Raw genomic sequence first — 14,966 nt, forward strand, 5'->3', positions numbered from 1 at the left:
CTCCAGCCGCACGCATAAGAGGCTAGGTCCGCAGGGTAGCATAACGTAAAAGGGTAGAAAGACAAACATGATAGCAGCCACCAGTCTATAGATTAGCGGTTTTGCTAATACTTCTCTACGGGGTTTAGGGAAGTCGCATGTGCCACCTGGTAGGACACCGGAGAACGTCTATCCATCTGTCCGTGTCTCCTCTTATCTAGGATGTAAATAAATCCATGGGAAATCTTCACTCTGTACCCTTGTGGGGGTAGGTGTAAGTGGACCATTGCGTGGTGTTGGCCTGTGTTTTGGATACCTAGTAGTCCTACATTTAGGCCTGAAAACACAAATCTTTAGTCCTAAACTTGATTTAATCTTGTCCAAGAAATAAATCAATTGGATTACAGTTCCTCATACTACACTCTAACCCGATATACACGAACCCTCTTTTACCGAAAGACCTTAAAAAACAGGATGTTGGCTGATGTGTCAAATTTTACTCAATTGTAGCCTATTTGATACGATGACCACATGCAACACTGTGACTGTTTTTGGAGTGTGACAGCGAAGTAGCCCCTCCCTCGTCGTACCCGTCAATAGTCTCCGCCCAGCTCCACGCGCACCCCCTCCGCATACGCGGACTGCATTCCTGTCGTAAACTCCATGGGGAAAAAGGGTCAGACCATTCCTGGTTTAAATACATATTGGTTTCAGTAGATTCTGGCGTCCATATTGTAACGGAAAATATATACATAGCATTTTGGGAAAAGAAAAAATACGTTTGAAAGTCATTTAGATTCTGTGGACGTTTTTTTTATAGCGAAATTGTTTCGATTTTCCCAACACCCCTATTAACCCTTTTGAGGTGGACGCTCCCCTCTTACTGCCATGTTGGATGTATGTATCGATGTTGCAGCTGGAGTTGCGAATGAAAGTTTAGAATTTTTTTCTCAGTAAAGATTGGTATTCCCACGGTGTCTTCGAGGACAAGGGACACATTAAGGTTATTTTCATACAACCGGGGTCCAGGAACGTTTCGGTTTTTTTTCTGTCCTTCACCCAGGAGATAACCAAATGAGCTGATCCGGTTGCAGGCCATGGCGTCCAAAGCCTGCATGGATTTTATGTAATATTCTTTACTGTGGATAGATATTTTTGTTTTGTGAACTAAGACGATTATTCCCGAGAATGAATCATCCGTCTCAACGGCGGATTGGAAATGTGGGCTCCATTCTCCTAACCCCGCAAGAAAACGAATGCCTCTTCAACTACCTTAGCAGGAAATGCATCGTAAGTTCACTTGTTTACGACCATGCATCGTTCACAAGTTCAAGTCCAATTAATCTTACATTTTCTGACATGGTCCAACATTTTCTAATAAATATAGGCCTATATGTGTATGTTAAACCCAACACAACCTAATGCGACATTACGTCGGATGGCTCAGTAGGTTACTGTGCAGGGTTTGCTTACAGAGCTGGACTATATTGCTTGTCCGAGGTATTTTGTTGGCAAATAAACTAGATTACTCTGGGTTTCTTGAACGGTTCAAATTGTACTTATTGGGCTCTGTTTTTATTGATTGAGAGGAAGACGCATGTATGTGGAATGCTTCCAAATTGATTACACGTCAAAGATTGAGATCTTGCTACGACGTTGTGACGTTATTGTCAAAATGTGTCAACTTGGTGTTATAACGAAGATTGGACCCTTAGCACTGTCGCAATGCAGCCAGTGTGTGCTCAACAGTTCCTGTTTTACTATGAGAGGCAGGTAAACGTGCCTGTACAAGAGCTCAGCCCCACAGCTTATCTTGTGAATTCGCTCATAATTAACAGCATAATATGCAAGTATTTTCTCGTCTGTGTCCTGAGTCATGGATACATGTACGTCTCTGAAACTCTTGGTATTACCTCAGTGAGTGTGTTAAAGCGGTCCAACATTGCAGTAGTCAACCATCTGGTTGTTGAAAATGTAATGTCCTTTAAAAAACATTTTTTTGTAAATCCACAAAACCAGAATAGAATCAAACTCAGGTGACAGGCATGATAAGGAACTGTTGCTTTCACCAATCATTAATTATTTTTAAACAAAACGTTGTTTTATTATCCTGGAAACAAATATGGCCAAATGAATTAATGATCTGAACTGTGACCTTTCCTGTGTTATGATGAGGAGTTTTTGGCCAGAAGTGCTTCCTCATGTTCTCTCACTCACAATGTTAAATCACTGATGAGGAAGCCAGAAACCTTGATATTTCCTCTAAGTTTCTGTGGTGACCGGGTACACAGGTTGCCAAGTCGATCCAGAGGGGGGAGGGTTGGGGGGGTTGGACCTTTCAGAAGGAAAACAAACACTCTTTCATTGTGTTGTCTTTGCCCGCTGTCGTGAATCTCACCTGACCTGCTCAATAATGGTGTCTAAAGCAACATAAGCACAAGAGCCTTTGACAATGGTGCAACACAGTACATGCCATTTCTCGGAACAGCGCCAACACGCTGGGACACCTGAGACAAACGTTCAGGTTATGCGTAGCCTACTTCAATTTAGACCCCAGAATGGAGTGCAACAAAAAACGGCATACAATTGGAGCCCGACTGCCAACATGGCCATATTTGGTTTAGGAATGGCCTATTATTGAACCAATTAATGCCAGGTGTTTCAAACCACTACCAAATCCATGTTTAGCCTAGTTCTGTTGAAGCATCTAACTGTTGCTGTTTAAAACAATGTGCACACAATGCCCCTGCAGCTAGCTTTGTCCTTTGTTTGCCAACTTTAGATGCTGCACGTTGTCCCTCACCTCTTCCTTATTTGACATGTTTGCTTATCGGCCAACAAAAGCATTTAAATAGATAGCCATGGAGGTTGAGATAACAAATTGGACATGGAGAACAGGAAGCGTCACACAACTGACAAAACGCTAAATATGAAAATTCTTTGTTTCTTTTCCTTATAAATGTCCCATCCAGACTCTGTGTTCAGCGGTGGTGCAGGTGTATGGGGCGGACAAGAGCTTGTCATGGGTGAAGAAGTGCTGCGGAGTGGCCTGCCTGATCAAGGACAACCCCCAGAGGTCCTACTACATAAGGGTCTTTGACATCAAGGTGAGGGGATTTAGTGTAGCAACCTATCTAGCATAACCAGCGGTAGACTGCCTCCCCTGCCCCATGAGTGTTTCTTAGGCAGTGAAATTGTCCACCATGAGAGTTGAGCTATTGACCACTCTGTTCCCACCCTCTCTTCTCATTTTTCAGGAAGGGAAAACCATGTTTGAGCAGGAGCTGTACAGTAACTTCTCCGTCAACAGCACCAGACCGTACTTTATTTCGTTTGCTGGAGATGTAAGTCCGTAAGCACTATTCCAGAGTAGTAATCTGGTAGTGTCATCAAGCTAATAGATTCTCCGCTTCTTGGAGTTCTCCGGAAAAAAAGGACTATTCTGCTTTGTTAATGACAGTCATGAAATATATATCTGATTTTGAATATCAATTAGAAGTTCAACGTCAAAACGTAGGACATCAAAATAATCATGACCTTAAAGGAATGTTCTTTTTCTCATGTTGTTTCCAGTCCTGCCAGATAGGCCTAAATTTTGCTAGCGAGGAGGAGGCCAAGCGTTTCCGAGCAGCCCTCAACGACCTGCTCGGCCGACGACTACGCAAAACCGGTAACTACAAACACCTTGGCAGTGCTGACGAAACGTCCTCTTGCAGCCTTTACCCCTGAACTCTGCCAGGGGACAAGGGCAAAACTCTTTTCAAGATGTAAACCTCAGCTTTCTATACTTTCTTTGCTCTCTCTACTAACAAAACTAAGGGACCAGTCCCAAACCTATTACTTTTGGCACCTATTCCCTTTCTAGTTTGTTCCTAACTGCCCAGTATGGGGCGTCTCACTGGGTAAGAGCGCGTAACGCTAAGACCTTAACGCAGGGTTTGATTCCGGACCGGGCTATTTCCTGCATGACATTCCTTTTCTGTTCCTGCTTTCCTCTCTGTCTCTCCAACTGTCTCAATAAATAAAGTACGAAAGTCCTTTTCTTGACCCCAAAAAAGAACTGCCAAGTAGATACTTAAGGGGTAGGTAATTCTCGTGCCACGTGGGTCTGGGTGCCCATTGGGGACGAGGTGCCCGGTCTGTTTCCCCCTCTGGTCGTTCGGTGTTGTAAACTCAGCGGTCCGTGTCTCTATGGCCGTAGTAAACCCAGCGCCGTGTCACTGTGGTTCAGAGGGCCCAAAGTGTGGTTCTCTCTCTGGCTTCCCTCCAGCTCCTCCTGTTTCTCTCTGCATGCTAGGCTTTGAAGCGAGCAGCTCTCTCTGTGAGGGTTCAAAGACAAAGCGGGGCCAGGGTAAAAGTGCGTGTGTGTCTGGTGGTGGGGTACTGGAGACAGCCAGCTCTTTATTCAGTGGTTTTTCCACGTCTTCTTTTCTTTTTCTTCTTGCACCGTCTGCTTCTTGAACTTTGTTCAAGCGCAACCTGAGTGAACTGCATGTGTTATGAGAGGAAGAGTTTAGAACTATTGACAACTGTCAAGATTGGAATCAGGAGTTCAGGGGCCACTGGGAAAGGCTATAGGGAAATGGTCTCTTGACCACCTCTACTTCTCTCTCGCATGCTCTCTACACCGTCATGGCTGCCTTCACTCTGCAAACACCCCCCAAAAAGGGGGGTGGGGGAGTCTGGGGACTGACATCCTAATTCTTGTTGTCTGTTCCAATTCCGTTAACTAACCATCAGCTTTCCTAAATTGCTGGCCTCACCCTTTCCGGGCTCTTGTTTCCCCAACTCGTTTCCGTCGTTTATTTGAGTCGACGCAAGCTTTTGTTGAGTCGGCTCGATTGGAAATGTAACCGTGTTCATTTTGTCTTGCAGAAAAGAGACGCGATCCTCCAAATGGTATGTTAACGGTCGACTCCTCCATTTTCACTACTGCTTTCAAATATCAAGAGTTTGACCTGAAACAGCTTTCTCCCCCGAAAGACGTTCTCGTTGGTTTCTCTACATGGGCGGACGCGCCATAGGATGTGCGTCATGTCGACATACATACACGCTCGGGATGTTGGAGGCGTGTGTGCCGTCAGTTTAGATACAGTTATGCTACCGAGTACCGACATAACATTTGTTAGTGAGCACATGCACGCGTTAGCTATATGCAGTCGTGAGCCTGTCAGTTTATGTGTGAGCAAATGCGCACGTACGCACACACACACACAGTCATTTGTCGACTCTGATGACGCAGGGAAGTTCTGCGTTCCCTGAGGTCCTCCAGGGTTTGCAGCCATATGTGAGCCATATGAGCCCTCTTAATGTGGGATTCCAACTTCCAGACCTCCCCCCTCTTCTATGGTACATGACATGGCTGATGTAACCTAGTATACTTAACATTCACTGTACTCCTTCACTTGGAATACTCACAATTGACTGTACTATTTAATCGATATACTTATCATTTACAGTAAGACAATGTTGTTTACCTCAAGACGTTTGTGGTCCACATACAGTGTTACTCAAAAGGCCCCTGAGGCATAGAATCTGTTTTTTCTCAAGGAATTTGAGTGTATTCCTCATCATGATGTGAAAGATCCTTCAAAGGGCTTTCACAGTGTGGGCTTAATCACCATTTCAGTTTAAATGAGCAGACATAATTGGGACATATTTGCCCTAGATTTGCTTCTTTGCCTTCGAGAGTCAGTTCCTATTTCGTGTCCCTGTCCCTGCTTTCCCCCTCCGGCCCCCACACCTTCTGTCTTCTCATCGTCCGCCGCGAATGGGTACCATGACGACGTGAGAACATGTACTTGCACATTTTCAGATGTGCACCATGTGTGAGAAGCTGCATCGATTAGATACTGTCTGAGTTTCCGGAAAAAAACCTGTCCTCTATGGCTGGTGAAGAATGGTGACTGTCTTGCCTAGCTGCAGTAAGTGTCAGATTGGTGTCATTCTGAAACTACCAGAGATGTCGAGAAGGTTATGTCTGCACTTGTTTGTGGAATAGATATGTATCGTTTCGCATAAGTGCTCCATGACATAAAGGAATGGGGAGTGTGTCTCTACACAACTCTTTCAAAGTCACCAATTTCTCGTCCAGTCAATAGCTGAGACTTCTAACATTTGTAGGGAGTTGAGGGATTGGAGTGGGATTATCTGTGGATTACTGATTATGTCAGACTGCTGTGTTTTGTACAGATTATCTCAATCTCGAGGACTGAACTGCTCCCAACAGGACAGTTTTAGTTAGTGTTTTCAGAGTTTTTGATCACTGTGTTGGTTGGCTCAAAAAGGATGTGGGACCAAATGTTCCATTACACCAATAGCTGGCCCCAGGAAAATATGAACACCGTAATATTAGTCATCTGAAAATGCCTATGAATTTCAGTATATCGACTGGACACACAGAATTCGACTCCCCATGAATGGTTGGACACCTTCCCCAGAGGAAACGGCAATAAAAACTTGGTCAAACATGGTCTGAAAATCTCAGAGAGGACAACGCTGGCTTGTAGCCAGAGTCTCTCTTGGATGTTCCCATCTATTCCTCTAATCTGTAGGCTAACTCTAAGAAAGCTTGGTTTTAATCTAGCCTATGCGTTCATTGATTGAAGTGAATGATCTTTCTTTTTTTTTCTTTTTTTACCCCAGTCATTCTCTTCCCAAGCCCTTTCTGATCCGTCTGGGTCAGTGGGTTCAGTGTTTGGGTTTTAAGGCGTTCTCCTCGCTCTCCCACCTAGGAGAAAGTGTAGGAAGGAGAGGAGATGGAGAACACAATTCAGTCTGCACAGTTTAGTACTTCACCAAATATGATTGGAGATGTAGCCTAGTTAAGACCCCGGTAACTTAAACCTATTGAACTCATGTTTTGAGGACCGTGAACTCTGTGACCAAGTATGTGTGTGAGATTGTGTCTGAGAGTTTCTTAGAGAACCTGTTGACCTCACTGCAATCTTGAGATAAGCCTTACTGAAACTACCTGATATTGACTAAGTTAGCGTATGTGTGGGGTATTTCCCGATAGCCTACTCACTTGTAGCAAAACGTGTCTCAACAACATTACCAACCCTGCCTTTAAGTACCAGACAAAAAGAAAATGTATTTGGATAATAGAAAATACAGTCTATTATATATTATACACTATATACATAGTGTGACGTGAGACTATGAACAAAGTAACTCCAAACTGATTTACTAACTCTCATGAAGTCAAACATATACGTTTCCCTAAGCTGCTATAGTTCTAACAGGTTTCCCCCCTCTCTCTCTCTCTCTCTCTCTCTCTCTCTCTCTCCCTCCATCCTTCTCCCTCGTCTTTCCATCCCTCTCTCCACTCCCTCCTCCTCGCCTCCCTCTCTCCCCCTCTGCCTTGTCCTCTCGTCTCGCCTCCCTCCCTCCCCCTCTGCCTCCCTCCTCCAGGCCCGGCTCTCCCCATGGCCACGGTGGACATCAAGAACCCAGAGATCAACAATGTGCGCTTCCACAACTCCCACCACCACCAGCAGCAGCAGCAGCAGCAGCACCACCACCAGCCACCCCCCCAGCACCAGCCCCAGCAGCAGCCCCAGCAGCAGTCCTACCACCTCAACAACATGCTCAGCAACAGCAGCCTCAACAAGAGGGACAAGAAGGCCAAGAGCAAGAAGGGCAAGAGGCTCACCAAGGCTGACATCGGCACGCCCAGCAACTTCCAGTGAGTGTGAGGGCTTTTAGTGTGGAGTCTGCATCAAAGAAGCACGACTGCCTGAGATCGCCGTGTTTTTTTGACTAGATTATACGCCGGCATGCGTTTCTTCTAAAAAAGGGAGTAGTTGAGCACCTCTGTGCTTCTCTGCCTCTCCAGGAACTGTTTAACATTTATATATAACAAATGGAAATGTTTGTGTCCGTTAGGTTGTTAGACGCTTTATAAAAGGTCACACACAACCTTCATAGGTTGTCAAATTCAGACTGAAATTGTAGTAACAGTTTTAGGTTTGGCATCATCATGTTTAGGGAGGAAAAAAAAGAACGCTTTTGTTCAGTTACACAACACATTGAGTTGGATAATCAGGTTTGAGGGCGTGCTTCAGAATGCCTTCAGACCCTTTCAATCCTTCAATTGTGTGTGTTTGTGTGTGTGTGTGTTTGAACATGTATTGTATGGGTGTGTGAACTCATGCATGCCAAGTGGGTCTTCATGAGGGTCAGTTCTTGCACATGCTAGCCCATGTGTGTGCACGTGAACGTACATGGAACATGCCGGCGTGTGCGTGTGATGCGCTCATCACTGTCGTGTATCTCCTTCCTCAGACACATTGGCCATGTGGGATGGGATCCGAACACAGGCTTCGATGTGAGTACCGCAACAATGACACATACATACACACACACACACACACACACACACACTGCTGCAAACCGGGGCCCTTTTTTGCTGCACAATGGTGACTTGTGTGGTTGATGCATGGTTGACCCACACAATGGCCTCTTGTTACACACAACGCATACTTAGCAGGCATCCATGCTTTCATGTAGGCCTTCTGCAACCCACGATTATTCCAGAAGCTTGACTTATTTATTTTTCATGTTTAAATGACTGGAGGTATTGTTTTTATATATTTAAGGCTGTATGTTGGCCAGAAATTAGGAGCATCAAACTGAATTTGAAGCAATAATGCTGGTCGGTCACTTGAAAACAAAAACAAAATGGTCAATTCACCAGCTGTAATGAATGTGACTGATTGAGCACCATTCTCCTGGCCATAATTGTATATTTACTTGACGGTTCATGAATCTCAATCACTATTTCTTCCACCCTTCATGTCAGAACAGTCTAGAAATGAAACTGGGAAATTTTGGATCAAAATAGTTTGCAGATAGGGGACAATAGATTAAAGAGCACCCAAGTTTATAACACAGAGCTGCACACGGAAGATGACTTTGCATATTTTAAAGGCCAGTGAACAGTAATGAGTCATTATTGTAACATTGCAAGTGTGATTGTAATCCAGTCCATGCAACCACAGATGTGATCCTGCTCCTCCTCCACTAGATGTCAGACTGGCGCCTCTGCTGACAAACTGTCACCACTACAACAGAGCACTGTTACGTCTCAAACATGAGTTAAAACTCTTACCGTTGACAAAACTAAGTTTTGAATGCACAGCCTATTTTACAAAGGTTAAGAATAAATATGTTGTGCACCCCAATCAATACTTCAATTGACCATTGTATTTGAGTACATGCATGTACATTTCACTGGAATGTATACTGTCATAGTCAGCTGCTATTGGTTTCTGAGATATCAATGGTTTCCAACCACAACTATTCTCTGCTTGAGCTAAAATCCCAAAAGATTTGTGTGAGTTTCCTGACTGTGTCTCTCGTCAATGTCCCCCCCCCCCCCCAGCTGAACAACCTGGACCCAGAGCTGAAGAACCTGTTTGACATGTGTGGCATCTCAGAAGCCCAGCTGAAGGACAAGGAGACCTCCAAGGTCATCTACGACTTCATCGAGAAGAAGGGAGGAGTGGAGGCTGTGAAGAACGAGCTGAGGAGACAAGGTAAGCTCTCCTGGGACCACTGCCACACACACACACACACACACACACACACACACATACATACATACATACATACATATATACATATATACATATATACATATATACATATATATATATATATATATATACACACACACACACACACACACACACACACACACACACACACACACACACCTTAATTCACAAACACTCGCGTATATACTTGTACACGCTACATGTACACACGTACACTTTGGAATGAACACTGCTGAAACATTTTCATATAAATATTCCAGCAATATTCTTTTGGGGTACAAAGAAAAGGCTTTGCCACATATTTGCAAGTAGCTGCTTAGACCCAACATTTGGGTTGGAGATGTGTGAAGGCTAAGTAGTGTACAAGAGGGTTAACCCCCCTTCCATGAGTTAGGGTTGGCAACATACATTACACTGAGACAAGCTCCGTAGCAAAGGGGCCACAATTTGACAGTACGTATTGAAAGTGGACCAGGGACATTTGTAAAGACTGTCTAATACTTGGATATACTTGATTTCAGGACAATTAATCATGTTGGATCACCTCATTTACTTTCCAATACTTTTCAAATACTCTGAGCAAACATCAGGCCTTATGCAGTTAGACGTGTGGTGCCCCAGTGTTGAGATGATGTGATGTTTTTCCCAGGGCCGCCCAGGTGGTGTGGTGGGTAACTATCTGACTGTGAGGCTGTCAGTCTGCGTGTGTGTGTCAGTTCCATCGCTGTGTCTCCTCTCTCTCTCTCTCTCTCTCTCTCTCTCTCTCTCTCTCTGTCTCTCTGTCTCTCTGTCTCTCTGTCTCTGTCTCTGTCTCTGTCTCTCTCTCTCTCTCTCTCTCTCTCTCTCTCTCTCTCTCTCTCTCTCTGTCTCTCTGTCTCTCTGTCTCTCTCTCTCTCTCTCTCTCTCTCTCTCTCTCTCTCTCTCTCTCTCTCTCTCTCTCTCTCTCTCTCTCTCTCTCTCTCTCTCTCTCTCTCTCTCTCTCTCTCTCTCTGTCTCTCTCTCTGTCTCTCTGTCTGTCTCTCTCTCTCTCTCTATCTGCTCCCACCCTTCTCTCCTTTTCTCTGCTACCCTTCTCTGTCCTCTCCCTCTCCTCCACCCACCCCTCCATCCTCCAATCTCATTGTCATGCACCTACCCACTGCGTGCACGTAGTCATGCGGTGGCTCTCACCTGTGCCTGTCACTCATCCAGACAGACAGGGCCCCTGGACTGTCTGGTCTGAGTCTCTGCCAGGTGTTGACTGTTAACACGGTTGAAACCTATGCATGACCAATCGCCGCAGTGTTCTACAGTAATCTTATCGTCACTTGGGTGAAGTAGCTTTAAACTCGGTGGTCGCTTTGCACACATTGCGGCCGCGTGGTAAGTTTGATAGTCTCTTCCTCTCCCACACACACACATGGCCCCCTCCCGCCCCCCACTGGGCTCTGTCAACTCCTCGAATAACAGCAGTCAGTGTTCTTGCATGGATTGAAGGCTTGCACAGTGCTGTTTTTAGTTTGACTGACTCGTGTCTGGGGTGTGTGCTGTCTGTGCTGGAGTGATTTGGATGCTCATCAGTGTGCCTTTTCCAAACTGTTCGTTTTTTCAGAGCCTTAAAAATAGAGAAATTGTTCATTTGTGTGAAAAGTGCCAAAGTGAGCGTTTTAATGGTGATTAGAATGCCAATCTCCCAGCAAGCCAGTAAAATGAAACCTTGAAACATGTATTTATTTTTTATTGTTTTACTTTGAATGTGACCTCACTCTCTTTGTCTCCTTAGCCCCACCCCCACCTCCCTCTCGCGGGGGCCCCCCTCCTCCTCCTCCCCCCCTCACAGCTCAGCCCACACACCCCCACCACCTCCACCCCCGTCTCGGGGAGGGCGGGGCGCTCCCCCCACCCCCTCCTCCTTCCCGCGCCCCGAGCTCCGCCCCTCCCCCCACCCCCATCCAGACCAGGCGCCCTGGGCGCACCTCCTCCGCCCCCTCCCCCGTCCCGGGCCGCCGGCGGTCACGGAGGCCACCACCACCACCAAGCCCCGCCCCCGCCTCCCCCCTCGCACGCCTCCAACGCCCCGCCGCCCCCGCCCCCGGCCCAGCCGCCCCCGTCTGCCGGCGGAGCCCCTCCTCCCCCACCACCCCCGCCCCCCCCTCCGGGCCCCCCGCCCCCTCCAGAGCTGGACGGCCTGGGAGGCGGGGACTCGCCGGGCTCGGTGGGTAAGTCGGCCCTGCTGGACCAGATCCGGGGCGGCGCCCAGCTGAAGAAGGTGGAGCAGAACAACAAGCCGCCGTCCACGGGCGTGGGCCGCAACGCGCTGCTCGACCAGATCAGGCAGGGCATCCAGCTCAAGAATGTGAGTGAACCCTGCAGGGACACACGGTCGTCCCACTGAGTCACATTTATGAGTCAGATGGCTGAGCAGTTAGGGAATCGGGCTTGTAATCAGAAGGTTGCCGGTTCGATTCCTGTCCATGAAAAAATGACGTTGTGTCCTTGGGCAAGGCACTTCACCCTACTTTCCTAGGGGGAATGTCCCTGTAGTTACTGTAAGTTGCTCTGGATAAAAGCATCTGCTAAATGTAAATGTAATCACTGAACACCACAGATCCACCTAGATGCCCTCGAGTTGATGTGAAGAACCAAACTATATATATATGTAATTTTTTTTTTGGGGGGGGGGTTGTTGCTGTTTACACCTCTTGGCATAAGAGTTTAAACCTACAATACAATGATGGCATTGTCACACAACCAGTGTTACATTGAACTTTGTGTCACTTGACTCTTTCATTGAGCATTTGGGTGTGTCTCGTAGGTTCCGGACAGCCCAGAGTCTGGCCCCGGCACGCCAGCTCCCTCGGCAGGCATTGTCGGGGCTCTCATGGAGGTGATGCAGAAGAGGAGCAAAGCCATCCACTCTTCAGGTAAGCTTAGCGCCTGCCACACCAACTCACCTGCACAGTTCATCTTGCCGTACCTTCACTTAAAGACACACATCAACAAGAAGAGCGCTGAGGTAGCGTTCTGTGCAGATGTGTTTTCAGTTTTGCGTGTTCCAGATGATACAATATTAACCTCAAATGTTTTTTTGTTGTGTTTTTTTTAAACCTCAAACATGTCTCTCGTTCTCTAGATGAAGATGAGGATGATGATGAGGAGGAGGATTTCGAGGACGATGATGAATGGGATGACTAGCTGCCCCTGCCCCTTGTCACAGTTTGTCACAAAGACTGTCCCTCAAACAAATCTTCCAAAACCCGACTAAAATTGTAATGTAAATGGTGTATGAATTCTCTGTGTATTTATTGTTGCCTTTATTTGCTTTCATTTTATTAATCTGTGCAATACCTCATTCATTTAATCGGTAGAAAGTTGTCGCACATGCCCTGTAAAGTGTCTCCACCTTCCATTCCTGTTATAGAATGCACTCAACACCGTTAAAAGCATGACATGGCGGTGTTATAAGCGGTCATAACTGCTTAAGTTAGACAACCGTTCATTATATTACTACTTAGCCAGACTAACTCTTCTCCTGACACTGCAGGGGCAGGCTGATTGACAAGCCATGCAGGAGACAGTCAACAAAGACAACTCTGTGACAGTGACCTCCAGTAGTGTGATATTCCCGGATAAACTGTGTGCAATTCTCGATGGGATATATTTTTATTAGTGTGTTACTTTGAATGCTCTTTTCCCTCGTCCGCGAAGTAAGGGAAATGTACGTTAACAGGTGGACGGGATCCTATTGTGTTGTAATTGTTGGTTGATGCAAGATAACACTATTTTCTTACCCTACTTTTTTGTGTACCTTCGATTTTCTTATTGAGATCATAGCCTAGCAGTTATTTTTTCATGAGTAGTCCACCCTCCAGGTGATGAAGCCCTATGTGTACTCAAAGGTTGTGCATTCAAGGCTGTTACTTTTTTGCACAAATTGAGTATTGAATTCACTACAATAGTTAGGCGTTGTGTTGTTTTTGTTCTGACCATAAGCTTGGAAAATGAAGGCCTTCATATCTCATCTTGGGCTACTTGAGCAATTGATGCTAATTTGCAACTGTCTTGGACAGTTGCATCCAGTACTTTGAAGTGGTCAGAGTAATGAGGGGGGGCACTCCATTTGAGCGATCCAGGAGTCTCCTCTTCCTCGATGCCCAATAAACACTATCAAGAGTAATTCATCAAAACACACACACTCCCACACACACACACATTCTTGCACACAAGTACTTATGGGGACTTAATTGGGTTTTGTGCGGTTTGTCTTTGTTTCATGTTTTTTTTTTTCTTCCCTTTTGTATATCTGGTTGCAATTCCCCCAACATTTTCCCCTTCCCCTTCTGTAGAAGTGGTGAGAGTACCCCTGGTATCAGCTCTCCAGTCAGTGTTCCTACTAAGATGCTAATTTACAAATGCCCTATTCTGTTTAATTACAAACCATTACTTTTATGCAATGAGTCTGTGAATGCCACCTGTTGAAAAAAATGGCAAATAATGAACCAAAATTGGCATTTGCAAGAATCGTCTTGAACTGTTTTGGTTTGACTCCTACAAAATATGGACAAAGATGCCTTCCATTACACAGTATATACAGGAGTAATGGGATGCTATTTTAACTGTAATTGTCTGTCTGAATTTTTACCATCCTTCATCGAAGCTATTGCTGCATTAAAGAACCATGATACTGACATCAAACCTGTAAAATGGGTTGGAAAAAAAGCAATGAAAATACTAAATTGTACACTTAAATAAATGTTAATATTTACAGAGAACCTGTCGTGTGTTAAATACATAGACCGTCAATCACTCTTATAAAAATACACATTTCATAATGTGTGCCGCCCTTCTAAGTTTAAAACTTAGGTTTAAGTTACTGGACATTATTCCAATGCTACTTGTGTAAAGAGAATTTTTATTGGGATTTTATTTGAGGGCATAGCTAAGGTTGATTGTAATTGCTGCTGCTGAACTGTCTTCTAGGTACCTATGAAACCACGAAGATGTTCCCTCGAGTAACTATTTGAAGGGGCCTTATAATGGGGCGAAGCAGGTTCGTGCTGGAGACTCAGGCGATATTCAGCAGCACCGTCACATTACGCAGCCTGACACTCCTACAGCAAGGGCCAGAGCAGGTACTCACCCACACTCCGACAACATGAAACAGAATGTTCAACGCGTTTCTCCTGTTCCCTCTACCACCCCTGCCTCCACCTTTGGTGCTGTGTACCCTCGACCTATAGGGGAATGTGTATTGAGCTCTGCCTCGATGTCGAGGCAGTCTCTCAGTTGGTTACTGCCGGAGAGCCGGTGCGTGTAAAACCATCTCCGCCATGACCAATATGAGTGTAAAACGTTTCTTATTCTAGGCCCCACTAAGTCTTGCTGCCTGAATCATTATTAATACATGATTTGTTTGCTTTACTCCTACACAACTTTTTTAATGCAGTT

The 14,966-nt window shown here is 45.6% G+C and overlaps 1 protein-coding gene across 1 annotated transcript; it reads left to right on the forward strand.

Annotated features, from left to right (window-relative positions):
• Positions 1 to 619: 619 nt before the first annotated feature.
• On the forward strand, positions 620 to 14,290 carry wasla (WASP like actin nucleation promoting factor a). The gene is given in 14 exon segments (XM_084672786.1): positions 620 to 1,269; positions 2,952 to 3,086; positions 3,237 to 3,323; positions 3,553 to 3,649; positions 4,855 to 4,878; positions 7,393 to 7,666; positions 8,266 to 8,308; positions 9,365 to 9,518; positions 11,302 to 11,345; positions 11,348 to 11,413; positions 11,415 to 11,456; positions 11,458 to 11,874; positions 12,334 to 12,442; positions 12,652 to 14,290. Coding segments are annotated over 14 exon segments (1,656 nt in total). The 5' UTR covers positions 620 to 1,167; the 3' UTR covers positions 12,714 to 14,290.
• The last annotated feature ends 676 nt before the right edge of the window (positions 14,291 to 14,966 follow it).

The sequence above is a fragment of the Hypomesus nipponensis genome, chromosome 14 (assembly GCF_054491055.1).
Source record: "Hypomesus nipponensis isolate SF chromosome 14, ASM5449105v1, whole genome shotgun sequence".
In the NCBI taxonomy this organism is placed as follows: domain Eukaryota; kingdom Metazoa; phylum Chordata; class Actinopteri; order Osmeriformes; family Osmeridae; genus Hypomesus; species Hypomesus nipponensis.